The sequence below is a fragment of the Nicotiana tabacum genome, chromosome 13 (genome assembly GCF_000715075.1).
Source record: "Nicotiana tabacum cultivar K326 chromosome 13, ASM71507v2, whole genome shotgun sequence".
Lineage (NCBI taxonomy): Eukaryota > Viridiplantae > Streptophyta > Magnoliopsida > Solanales > Solanaceae > Nicotiana > Nicotiana tabacum.
In genome coordinates, this window is record NC_134092.1 from 1,966,322 (window position 1) to 1,980,429 (window position 14,108).

Genomic DNA, 14,108 nt, shown 5'->3' on the forward strand with positions numbered 1-14,108 from the left:
CACACTTGAATCACACACGAATTGCTTGCAAAATGCCTTGCTATTTTGCTCTCAATTCACGTTTAACTTCTGCTTTTGTGCATACCTGTAGAATGAGAACATCCTGCAATATATAAAGTTAGTAGATGAATAAATAACTAGAGTTCTAATGCTACTCTTCCTTGGTGGAAGAGTTCTAGTTGATCTCAACTTCTAACTCCTCCCTTAACTTGGATAGTGTTCTCTTTGATTAAGGAGTCCTTCTCCTTATAAATTATGCAACCTTTTCGATCAGGAGATATCAATTATACCAAGTTAAGCTTATCTCCTTCTCATGCATCCCACGTGCTCGAATCTGCCCATGTCTATGAACACAAGGGATGGACCTGGTTCATGCCTGAGCTTCCTTTGTCAATCTTCAAAACAAACCTTCACTTAGGCCAACATCGTACCTTAGCAGTAATATCGCTTCAAGTGAGTTATGTTCCAGTTGTTCAGTAGTTGCTCACTGTTCATTATTCCGAGTTTGTACGATCCCATACTGGTGATCTCGATAATTTGATAAGGACCCTCCTATTTCGGTCCCAAATTCCCTCCGTTCGGGTTCCGGGTACTTAGTGTGACCTTCCTTAACACCAATTCCCCGACATTAAAATGTTGAAGGTTAGCTCTTCAATTATGATACCTCTCGATCCGCTACTTTTGGACAGCCAACCAAACAAGGGCGGCTTCGCGCCTTTCATCTAATAACTCCTGGCTTGTATTCATGGCCTCGTCGTTTGATTCCTTGGTTGCATATCAAAACTTGAGACTTGGTTCTCCGACTTCAACCGGTATTAGAGTTTCGATGCCATAAACCAGCGAGAATGGGGTGACCCCGGTACTGGACTTCGAGGTCGTACGGTAGGCCCATAGGACTTCGGGCAGGATTTCCTTCCATTTTCCTTTGGCGTCGGTTAACCTCTTTTTGAGGTTTTGGAGTATGATTTTGTTGGTCGATTCTGCTTGCCTGTTCCCACTAGGGTGGTTGGGTGTTGATAGGATCCTTTTGATCTTATGGTCTTCAAGAAACTTGCTTACTTTGCTGCCGATAAATTATTTTCCATTGCCGCACACGATCTCGGATGGCATTCTGAACCGGCATATGATATGGTCCCAAATGAAGTCGATGATCTCCTTCTCTCTGACCTTCTCGTGTGCCTGTGCTTCCACCCACTTAGAAAAATAGTCAATCATAAACAATATAAATTGAGCCTTATCGGGTGCCCATGGAAGGGGGCCAACGATGTCCATTCCCCACGTCATGAACGGCCATGGTGATAGAACTGAATGCAGCAACTCCCCAGATTGATGAATCATCGGAGCATGTCTTTGATATTCATCACATTTTTGTACAAACTTCTTCGCGTCCTTTTTCCATATCGATCCAGTAGTAGCCGGCTCTGGTTACTTTTCGAACCAATGATTTAGCGCCTGAATGATTTCCACAGGTGCCTTCGTGGATTTCCCTCAAAACGTACTCGATATCTCCCGGTCCTAGACATATCGCGAGCAGGCCATCGAATGTTCTTCTGAATAGGGTTCCATCTTCGAATAAAGTAAATCGGGTTGCCTTCGTACGCAGGGCCCTCGATTCTTTTGGATCCGAGGGCGATTTTCCGATCTTCATATATTCTATATTTTTTTTTCTCCAGTCCTAAGTTAGGCTTGTTGAGTTAATCTCGGCATGACTTTCTTCCACTACCTCTCATGAGTTATACGACTTCCCCCGAGTTGAACTCGTCATCCTCGACCGACGATCCTAAGTTATCAAAGGCATCGGCCTCGCTGTTTTGATCCCGAGGTACGTGTTGCAAAGTCCACTCTTTGAACCGATGTAATGGTACCTGCAACTTATCCAGGTACCTTTGCATTCTTTCTTCTCTGACCTCGAACGTCCCATTGACTTAGTTCACCACAAGGAGGGAGTCGCACTTAGCTTCGATCACCTCTGCCCCCAAGCTTTTGGCTAGTTCGAGACCTGCAATCATGGCCTCATATTCAGCCTCGCTGTTAGTCAATTTCATAGTCCTAATAGATTGTCTAACTACATTGCCTGTTGGTGGCTTCAATACGATGCCAAGTCCGGACCCTTTTGCGTTCGTTGCACCGTCCGTAAAGAGGGTCCAAATCCTCGAAGACGTCCCCGAGTTCACCAACAACTCTTTTTCGACCTCGAGTATTAGGGACGACATAAAGCCGGCCATGAAGTCCGCCAATATTTGAGATTTAATGGTAGTCCGGGGTCAATATTCAGTATCGTACCCGTTGATCTCCACGGCCTATTTGGCCAATTGTCCCGAGAGCTCGGGTTTATGCATTATATTTCACAATGGGTAAGTAGTCATAACACATATAGGATGGCATTGAAAATATGGTTTCAGCTTCCTAGAGGCGCTTAGCAAAGCGAGCACCAATTTTTCTAGGTGAGGGTACCTAGTTTCGGCCTCACCTAGAGTCCTGTTAACATAGTAAATTGGAAATTACGTACCTTATTATTCCCGGACCAGGACTCCACTTACCGCTATCTCCGATACTGCCAAGTACATGTATAGTTGTTCGTCTATCTTCGGCATGTGAAGCAGCGGTGAACTCGATAGATACCGCTTGAGTTCCTCCAAGGCCCGTTGGCATTCTGGGGTCCATGAGAAGTTATTCTTCTTCTTCAATAGTGAGAAGAATATGTGGCTCTTATCGGAGGACCTCGAGATGAATCGCCCCAGGGCGGCTATGCGTCCGGTTAATCTTTGTACGGCCTTCACGTTGTCCACAACCGTGATATCTTCGATGGCTTTGATCTTGTCGGGGTTGATCTCGATTCCTCGGTTGGATACTATGAATCTGAGGAATTTACCTGACCCAATTCCAAATACACATTTCTCCGGGTTCAACTTCATATTGTATTTCTTCAATATGCTGAAAGTTTCCTGTAAATGTTTTAAATGGTCCTCTGCTCGCAGGGACTTAGCCAACATATCGTCAATATAAACATCCATTGATTTTCCTATTTGTTCCTCGAACATCCGGTTTACTAGGCGTTGGTAAGTGGCACCGGCATTTTTTAATCCGAATGGCATCACGTGATAGCAGTATGTGTCGTATTTAGTGATGAAGGAGGTTTTTTAATGATCACCCGGGTTCATCCATATTTGGTTGTACCCGGAGTAGGCATCGAGAAAACTGAGGATCTCATGGCTAGCCGTGGCATCGATCATGCGATCGATGTTGGGAATAGGGAAGGAGTCCTTGGGACATGCCTTATTCAGATCCTTATAGTCTACACATATTCTTAATTTATTTCATTTTTAGGGACTACTGAATGGGCCCTATTTTAAGGAGTTTAGATACCTCGTCCTTAATGAAAGCATGTTTGACCTCGGACTGGGTCTCCTCTTCTGCTTGAACGGGTGGAACTTCAGGTCCAGGCTTAGCTTGTGAGTGGTTATCTCCGGCGGGATCCCTGTCATATCAAGGTTGGACCAAGCGAAACAATCTTCGTTAGCTATAATAAATTGAATGAGTTTTTTCCTGAGCTCGGGGCTTAACCCCGTGCCCAGGTATACCTTTCGATCAGGAAAATGTTCGGTTAGTACGACTTGTTCCAGTTCCTCGACTGTTGATTTTGTAGTGTCGGAATCATCGGGGGCTATGAAAGATCTGGGGACTCCGTAGTCGTCGTCGTCTACTCTCCGTTCCTCCAATTCCATCGAGGCTGGTATCGGTGATTGCTATTTGGCCCCGTCTTTGACCATCCGATTTGGATCATCTAATGTCGAGAGCGTGGATGCCGGGATCACCTTATTGACCATGAACATCTCCTTGGCAGCCGGTTGTTCCCTATAAACTGTTTGGACTCCTCTGGGTTTTGGGAATTTCAGCACCTAGTGTAGTGTCGAGGGTACTACTCTCATGTTGTGAATCCATGGCCTCCCGAACAAAGCGTTGTATCTCATATCCCCTTCGATTACATAGAACCTGGCTTCCTACACGGTTCCGACGATGTTTACTGGTAATGTTATTTCCCTTTTTGTGGTCTCGCATGACATGTTGAACCCGTTCAGGACTCGGACCGCGGGTACGATCTGATCTTGTAGGCCGAGTTGTTCCACGACCCTTGATCTCATGATATTGGCTGAGCTACCTGGATTAATTAACACATGCTTAATTTAAGATTTATTTACAAGTACTGATATTACCAGTGCGTCGTTGTGGGGCTGGACGATCCCCTCAGCATCTTCGTCGTTGAAAGACAAGGTTCCTTCCGGTACGTAATCCTGAGTCCATTTTCCCTTGTGATGGATACTTTGGTGCGTTTCAGCATCAGACCCTAGGGAATGTCAACTCCACCGATGATCATGTTAATGACGTACTGAGGCTCTTCCTGCTCGGTCTGTTTATTAGAATCCCTGTTCCTGAAGTGGTTCTTGACCCGATCACTCAGGAACTCTCGGAGATACCCGTTGTTGAACAGCCGGGCCACATCTTCTCTTAATTGTTAGCAGTCTTATGTTTTGTGGCCATGAGTACCGTGATATTTGCCCATTAGGTTGGGATCCCTTTGGGACGGATCGGATTGTAAAGGTCTAGGCCATTTGGTATCTTTGATGCATCCGATGGCAGATACAATAGCAGCGGCATCGACGTTGAAATTGTACTCCGATAATATTGGTGCTTCTTTAGGCCCGACGGGCCTGTCGAAGCTGTTTTTGCTCATTAGTCCCCGGTTGCTCTGACCTCGATCACTTCTCCTTTAATTTCTCATAGAGTTCCGCCCCGACCCACTTCTTCTTCGATCTCCATTGTATGACTGATATCAATCCCTGTTTGATCTCGGTTTGCGATTGATGTCTCTCTTGACCATGTCGATAGTTCTGACGGGATACACGGATCCGGAAGGGGCCCCAAGCTGATCATCTTCGACCCTGATTTTCGATTGATATCAGTTATGGACATCGGCCCAAGTGACGGCCGGATATTCCACCAGGTTTTGATTCAACTATTGTGAAATCAATGAGCTCCGAATGTTAAGTCCTTGGGTGAATGCCTGAACGGCCCAATCATCAGTGACCGGTGGCAGGTCCATCCATTCCATTTGAAACCGGGATACGAACTCTCTGAGCATCTCATTATCCTTCTGTTTTATTTTGAAAAGGTCTGACTTCCTGATCTCGACCTTGATAGTCCCGGTGTGTGCTTTCACGAAAGAATCTACAAGCATAGCAAATGAGTCAATAGAATTAGGAGGTAAGTTGTGATACCATATCATAGCTCCTTTTGACAGGGTCTCTCCGAACTTCTTCAACAAGAAAGACTCGATCTCATCATCCTCCAAGTCGTTCCCTTTGATGGAACATGTGTAGGAGGTTACATGCTTATTTGGGTCTTCCGTTGTACTTATGAATCTCGGGCATGTGGAAGTTCTTAGGGATCGGCTTTGGAGTCGCGCTCGAGAAAAAAGGTTTTTGCACGAACTTCTTGGAATCCAAGCCTTTAAATATCGGCGGTGCTCCTGGGATTTGGTCGACCCTGGAATTGTAGGTTTTCACCTTTTTGTCATTAGCTTCGATTTTCTTCTCCCCTGATTCTACCCGTTTTGTCAGTTCCTCGAGCATCTTTATGATCTCGGGGTTAGTCCCCGATTCGTTTTCATTCGACCTCTTTGCGACCAGTTCATCCCTGCGGGTGACTTCCCGGGGTGGATCGGGTTCAACTCTGCTCGGTGTGCGGCTTTGGTTCTGTAACTGAGCTATCGCCGCATGTTGAGCCTGCAACATTTCGAAGATCACCCGTAAATTGATCTTGTCTCCTCCAATGTTTTGTGTATTTTGAGCAACTGATCGGGCTCCACCACGGACACTATTCTCGGTGTCAATAGGCAGGTTTGTGTTGATAGCAACATGTGAATTAGCGTCAATCGGGTCCGCGATCGGAATTCCGATGGGATCAACGGGCGATATCTCGTTGTCGGGCGCTACATTGTTACTTTCACCGTGATGACCAGACTCATTGTCAACATGTAGGGGTGCTGATTGAGAGTTTGGTATTTTGTGTTTTAACCTGAAATTAGAAACACTTCAAAGAACAAGTGTAAAGTAGTGTGTGTTATGGAGATTTGTGTCAAACTGTTTACCCTCACGGTGGGCGCCAAACTGTTTACCCTCAAAATTGGATAACAATTGAATTTGTAAGTGGTTTTAAGGATACGTGGATTAACTTGACACAAAATAATAAATTGGATTGCAATTGAAATAAATGACGATAAAGTAAATGCAAGCCACACGAACTGGACAATTTTAGCCTTGAAAGGTTGGCCACCCTCGAGCCGAATGCACTTCGATAGGTATCAAGACACAGAAGAATAAGAGCTTAATGAAAATAATAATAACGTATTGCTTTGGAATGCGTGTTACAATGTACTAAATGAATTATCAGACCCCCTTTATATAGTAGGGGAGTCCTACTTTATGTACAATTTTATGAAAGGTAAAAAAGCTCTTGATTTGCTGATTGCCGGTTCCTTATTGATACGTACCGAGATTTTTGCCGTAATATCTGACCGGTCACGGATATTTCGGTCTTCTGTTGGTCATGCTAACAATGTTTCTTCGAGCTCGTTCGGGGTTATGGTCGACTCCGAGATCACAGACTCAATGTTCTCGAAGGCAGGCGTTCCGACCCCGGGTTCTAGCCCGGTGGAACTTGGAGTTGATCTTCAATCCTTTATTGCCAAGTTCCGAGCCTGACCTGCCATGTCGTAGGCGAGCTCAATTTCGACCGTATACAAGGTTTTCAGCTGCAAAAGGAACTGCATCGTAAATTGAGAAGGAAACTGGCGTTACAACTACCAAATTTCGCCAAAACAGACATAACAAGCTTCCATTTCTGGACAAGTTTTGTCTCCGCATTTGCGTGTTTGCAGTAACACCAGCAAAAGGTGACTAAAATTTAGGCTATTTATATGAAATTTTTGTGAAGATACTAATCCTGTTGTACAAATTTATGATATACTACAACATGCAATTCCCTTGAATCAGAGTTTTCTCACATTATGCTTCAATTTAAACAATATTCGGTCCTCTTTCCAACCACATATATAAGTTAATCATTTCGTGTAGTAGCACAGTGCATTAAAGATTTAGAGAAAAATCACAAGCACGATTAAATGCGACTTTTATGGAATATACAGCTTCAACTTTTTTTAACGAGTCGAGAAAATAATATGATGGAACATTAAAGTGATTGCTTTGCACTGATAGAATTTGACATTCTTGTCTATTTACAACATGCTAAGCACGACAGAGAAGTTGGTATTAGTGATTTCAAGATTGAAACTTGGTATTAGTTGGTTGTTTGCTGTACAGTGATCCTGCAGCTGGAACTTCAGCTTGTGAAGAGACGGTTGCAGAAAGTGGCTGGAAATTTGTGTTTCCAACAAACCAGTAGAGCACCCACTTCAAATTGCAGAGTGTGTACTTGAGAGCTTTGGTCCAATTTTCCTGCTTATTGAAGCTCTGGGTAATGGAGTAACTTTCAACTTTGTCATTGTCAATCCTGCAAGAAAGCCATAGATAATTAAGCAACTGTTACAGTACTCTGGTTGAAATGCATCAGACCAGAACTTTGTTGGAGAACGCCAATTCTATATCTAACATTGAGTCAGGTAACATATGCCATATAAAAAGCTCAAAATTCACTTCAAAGCAGCAGTTCGAAGATCAAGATAAATTGGTGTAATACAAATTACAAAATAACAGCAGACTCATAAAAGTACTTCGCAAAAGCATCAGGTTTAGTTCCTTCCATGTTGGAATCTGTCCAACTCTCCCTTAGTTAAGTCCCACTGGTGCACGCAGTTGTCTAAGACATATTATAGCCTCATATGAATGACCATGCCAAGTCACCCACCCCTTTACATTACCAACCTATAAAATAAAAGGGAAAAGCAAAGAAACTTCTGTACTTATTCCAACTGATCTAAATTGATGTCATTGCTCGAACTTCAAGCTCCTTCTTTCAGGGATAAAAAGATGGAAATAAGCAAGCAACCTTATCATAAAAACAAAATCTACCAAACTCTTCTTTGCAGAAATTCTGACAACCAATTACACAATAGCAATGTATCTGACAAAATGTAAATCCGTTACTATAGAACATTTTGCTAAAAGATTGAAGCTTCTATGGGAATCACACATCTGAATATGCAGAGGCTTACTTGTAAGGAAGCTTAAAACATTTGTCAGGACGAATATTGTTCTCCCTATCTTTTGAATTTGCAAAGTCAGCAAACTCCTTTAGGCAGGTCAAGAACAATGTCATTGCTTTGTCATATCGTGTGCTCCAGAAGAGATTTACCGGGCCAAATCTTCAAAAGAGCAAGAGGGATCATATTAGCTACTTCTAAAAGGTAAAAGTTTGCTATTGGAAAACCAAAAACAGTGCCTGTTACTGCCAAAGTTATTTTTTCTTTTATAAGCCGCTACTGCCTAGGTATTAAGATAACTGGAAAGGAAAATGCAAAAGAACTGGCCTCCAAGAAGTGATTTCGGAGTTTGTACATTTCATTCACTATTATCAAGTAGAAAGCTCAATGTATTACAATGAAACCACGTGAATATTAAGCAAACTACCCGTCCCACATTTACTGAATATGATTATTATTGCATCATCGCCCACCTGAAATCAACTTATTTGTATCAAATTGACAGAATGGTAATAAAAATGTTTGGGAAAAAAAGGAATAAACTTACAGTTCATAAGTATTGTTATTGGTGTCCATGATCCGAGGATAACTTCCCATGGGAAGAATTTTTATCCGATATCTGGAAAGGGAAAATCAAGGATACACAACAGACAGATAACAACAAGAACACTATGCTTTACGGGTGGAAAAGCAATGTATTCTAGTGTCTAGCTTCCAAAATTTTCTATGCTGTCATACTTAGTATTGTTTATCCGTGCTCTATGAAGCTGAACATTAACTCTAGTCAGATTAAGTTTACTTGAACAAACATGGCAACTTGGTGATTGGGTGAAAAAGTATAATGAAGGCTTGAATAAGAAACGTTAGACGGTAAGGTCAAAAGATTCAACAAGAACTTTATTCACCTTGGATCAAACCTAATCTAGATCTATCACAAACAATTTAAGATTCATAATTCGTAAGCGCCAACAGTTCTTAGGCTGAGAGTTGCATCCTAACACGCAAACTAGGAAGTAAAAGACATCAAGGAAATGACAGAATAGGATTATATTTTTAACAAATAGATAGATGTATATTCCAATAGGGATACTGAAACTTTGGCCGGAAATGTTGAGCCATTGTATGGAGAAGAAGGCAAGCTTGGCCCCATGCTGCATTTATCTCATCCCACTCAACCTAAACATTTATCATAAATACTGAACATTTGAGATAATGAAAAAATCGAAAAAGAAGAAAGATAATATAATTATGATGAGAAAAAAAGACTATATGAGAGAGTACGACATACAGTATCATAATGTGAAATAGTGAGTCCTTTCTGCCATTTAAAGTGTAGCACAAAATAACAGTTCATAAATGCAAAGGAAAAAAAAAAGGTAGATGAAAATAGCTACTACCAGATAACATCATTCAAGATGTCGAAATGTAGTACAGCAGTCAATACACCAAACAGAATTCATGTAGTATATTCTCTAGTACTTGCACAGCATTTATTTTTCCATTTCCTTTCATCAAACTTTGTATTAAACAGGAGATAGAATTGAAGATGTAACATATTTCACAATGGCCTAAACAGAGGTTGTGCTCTTTCAACCAATTTCCTTGACCTATTCCTGTTTTCAACAAACAAATTTACTTGACTCCTCCAACCAATAACCCAAACAAATATAAATTTTATAATAATATTTTTAATAAATCTGATATATTGAGGAAGTATTTTAAGAGAAAGTACGACTTCAGTAAGGAATATCAGATACTGCAGCAAAACTTACTGCTGAAGTTATCTACCAGGAACCCCACAAATATATCCAAATAAATTAAAGTAGCATACCGGAATTTTAGGAAGTCTTCCAAGACGAAAGTTGTTAATCGTTCCAAATTCACCATCATACCAGATTGGGAATGCATCATTGAGCACATTAGTCTTCTTTAACAGCTCTAAATGAGCTTGTGAAACTTCTGTCTTAGCTAAAATTGCATCTCTCTCTTCCTGCAGTAAAAAAATCATTTTTTAACACTGATTTCCTCCCTCCAACACAATTAGCTTCCCTAGTCCCCTACCCCCACCCCCCAAACCTCCCCTCTGGGTGCCTAAGGTGCCCTATGTACCCCCTTTCAATATGTAACAATGGTACAAATAACATGGAAATTAAGCTGAAAAGTCAGCAGTAGCTCTTTTTAGTGGGGAGGGAAATGCACTAAGCTACCATTTGAAGAGGCACGACACACGACCAAAGCTTATCCCAAACAGGAAAGTAAATATGACAGATACAAACAGATGCATGGTGAGAAGAAGTAGCAAGAAACCTGATGAGATATCAACTGAAACTGAAAGTTATTGAATTCGTGCCAGTACCTGGCAAAGAGAAGGCATGCTAACTATTAGCAATTAGTGATAAGAAATCTCAAACAACTAATTTAATTAATAGACATATTTTATTAAACTCTTGGTCCATGCAACCAAGCCCGGCTATAGTGACAGGTACTCTTTTACTTGTAGGTTTCTCTACTTCAGCCTATTCCGAGTTCCTTTATAATACTATAACAACAACATCAACCATTACATCCTCAATCTCGAGCTAGTTGGTGTCAACAAATAAGGTAATTTTAGCAATAATAGAAAAATCTATGGTATACAAGCAGCAAAAATTAGAGAATCTACAGCATAATATGACTCTATGAATCACCACCAGATCTATGTACAAACTAGAATCTCATGGGTGCACCGAAAAGAAACAGTATGTGTCTCCCCGCTACTAATCTGAGTTTTACATGCCTTTAACTCTGCTTGCTTCTAACTTCTGATGAGCTGTTTTACGACCTTAATTTTTCAAACGGTCTCCTAAACTACATTTATGACGGCTAGTTGCTGCACCAAAAAGTGAAAAAAGCAATTCAGATCATTTGAGAATTACCGCTCCTCCAACTCCTTAAAGCGGCTTGATTTTAACTCTAGTTCCTTCAGTTCGGCAGTGACTACAGCACATTGCTTCTCTGTTTCTTCTATTGCTGCTTCAAGTTTTCGCTCTTCTTCTTCTATCTTCAACAGCATGAAAACACATTAACATCAACAAACGCTCTTCAATACAAAAGATTTACGAAAAAGCGCAGTAGACATTATTGCAAAAAAGGTACGCGCTAAGCCTCGGCTTTCTTTATCCACAACTGTGTTTCCATTATATTCTAATATATTATCTTTGTAATATCCTCACATTCAATGCACTAGGATCAAGGACTTCAGGGTGCTTAAATATTTTTCCAGGTCTATGTTTTCCCAAGGTACTTCCATGCTGTATCAGGTTACATAGCATCTTAATTTATGTGTTCTCTATGTTATATATAAAGGTGAAAAATACAATGTCCTTTATGTGTCTCAAAATTGTTAAGCACCTTCAATTTCTCCTTCAGAAAATCAGCCTCACTAAGAACGTTTCTTGCTTCTCCCTCTAGTCGCTGAAGGCAAGCTTCGTAGGCTTGTATGTCCCTGTTAACATCTTCAGCCTCCTTATCAAGTTTATCAGACAACACTCTCATGCATTCAAGACACAACGGTTGCTCAATCTGGGTCTGTGTTGAGGCAATATCAAATGCACGCTTTAGGACAGTGATGGTGGAGTGAAACCCAGAATTGTTTGGCTGTGAAGGAGCATTTAGAGGCCCACCATCTGGTGATGGAACATTTGTACCAGCTCCATCAGATGTAGGCTCACACTTATACACTGAAGCAGCTGGTGGGGGCAAAACCACGAACGATTCTTCCATGGCCTTCCCAAACTGGCTTGCATCTGGTTGAGCAGATCCTCCTCGTCCTCGAGGCGGAATCCCTGGTCCCTGATTTCTTTGCTTTGGCAATACGACGTAGGAATGTTCCATACGGCTCGACCCTATAACACTACCAGCTCCATGCATTGAAGAACCCTGCATCCCTGCACAAAGCCTCCAAATCAGCAAATCATATATGTATTATCTGTGCTTGTACTATTCCACAGGACATAGAAAAGAAAACTAACAACAAAATGAGGATCTCTAGGAACAAGAAATATAGGGATTTCGTATTATGGAAATCCAATGTTATTTAGAGGTGTTTAAGTAGGTTTATAAGCAAGTCAAACTAGCTTACACGACTTTTTAACTTTTCTTTGTGTATTGTAAACACCAAAAGTGCTTTTAAGCTAAAATCATCCGAAAAGACATAAGTTGGTCCCTCTCCATTCCATTTTCCTAGTTTGTTCTTCTCCTTACTTAGATACTTCTTAATTTATAATTTGTGCAAATAACTTTAAGGACACAATAATAGAAAAATAGTTTATCAGCACTTCTTTTTTTACCACAAACACATCAACAGTTTATTATAAGTTTCACCACTTCTATCCAAAACACGTAACTATTTATTTATAAAATCTGTTTCAGCACAAAAAAACTATTTTTCAGCACTTAATGCTTATGAGCTATTTTCAATCAGCTAAACCAAACGGACTGAAAACTCCAAATGTTGCGTCCTCCATTGAACTAAGTAGCATCCCAAATTAAAGCTTCTTTAACACACAATTACTTCACGAATAACCAAAAGTAAAAGCTTTTATTGCATCCAAAATTTTCCAATTATTACCTCCAATACAGCAGTCCACATAATCTTTTACATGATTAATTGATTGATTGATGAACATATAAAGGTAGAGAGAGAGAGAGAGAGAGAGAGAGAGAGAGAGAGAGAAGCGGAGGCAAACCGGAGCGAGAAGGAAAATCCGGGAAGAATTTATCGGCATAATTATCGACGCCGACGATGCATAGAGGATTGTGGCAGTTCTGACAGAGGTACCGAGGAAGATTCGGGTCAACCGGTAAAGTCCGACCCTTATCCGGCGTAAGGTTATTAGTACTACTGCTGCTATTTTTCGTCATGGATTGAAGATCGACGAATTCTGTATGTTGGAATTGAGTTATATGAATTTGATGGAAAATTTGGAAGCTCCGTTAACAGGTGGATCGGATCCTGTTTCCGGATCAACTTGATTTTAGACTTTTTGTGCGATTACTCAGCCATGTAAAAAAATAAAAAATAAAGGGAAAAATGTCAAATATACCCCGCTATTTTGTTATATTGTTCACATCTACCCTCCGTTATATTATCGGGACATATCTACCCTTGTCATTAGTCAAACTTTTTAAAAATGCCCTATGATGAGTGGGGATTTTGACTACTTATTAGCACATTTTTACTTTTATTTTAGTCCGAAAGTGTTTAATTATATTCCCGAAAACTAATGAAATATGCTTAATTGCAGGAGTAATTGAAAAATGAGCCACTAAGATGAAATCAAACTCAAGAAGGAGTGATCTGAACTCAAGGACAAAATCAAGCACAAAAGCTCAAAGTGTGGACCGCAGATTTTCATCTGCGGCCTCAGATTGCGAAGGAATGTTTATCAGAGTCCAAATGCAAAGTGCGGTCCGCACATTTAAGCAAGATCAGAAGTTCAGAGAGTTCTCATTCCAAGCTCAAAGGAAGTGTGAACCGCACAATTATTGTGCGGCCGCACAAGTCAGCTACGCGGTCGCACTCAGAAATGTGTGGTCTACAGAAGAGCCATGTGTGGCCGCACTCAGAAATGTGCGGTCCGCAGAAGTGATGACGTCCAAATCCATCACTAAAAAGTAAATGGACATGGTCACATGCAATATAATTTACCCAACTATGAGTTGGGGTCGAATCCCACAGAAAACAATATATAGGCGATTAGGAATGTAAGAGAATTATCACTTGTTATGCAATGCCAAACACTTAGAATGGTTGTTGAGAAAATATTATAGCTAAATACGAAAACATAAACTAACCTAGAAAGCAAGTAAAATGATCAATGGCTACAAGCATGGGTGCATCGGGATTTAT

The 14,108-nt window shown here is 41.0% G+C and overlaps 1 protein-coding gene across 1 annotated transcript; it reads right to left on the bottom strand.

The window, feature by feature from the left end:
• Positions 1-7,337: 7,337 nt before the first annotated feature.
• On the bottom strand, positions 7,338-13,120 carry LOC107784737 (beclin-1-like protein). Its single transcript, NM_001325384.1, is given in 9 exon segments — positions 7,338-7,569; positions 8,231-8,380; positions 8,766-8,837; positions 9,309-9,394; positions 10,050-10,208; positions 10,526-10,574; positions 11,134-11,258; positions 11,609-12,144; positions 12,946-13,120. Coding segments are annotated over 9 exon segments (1,584 nt in total).
• Positions 13,121-14,108: the final 988 nt, after the last annotated feature.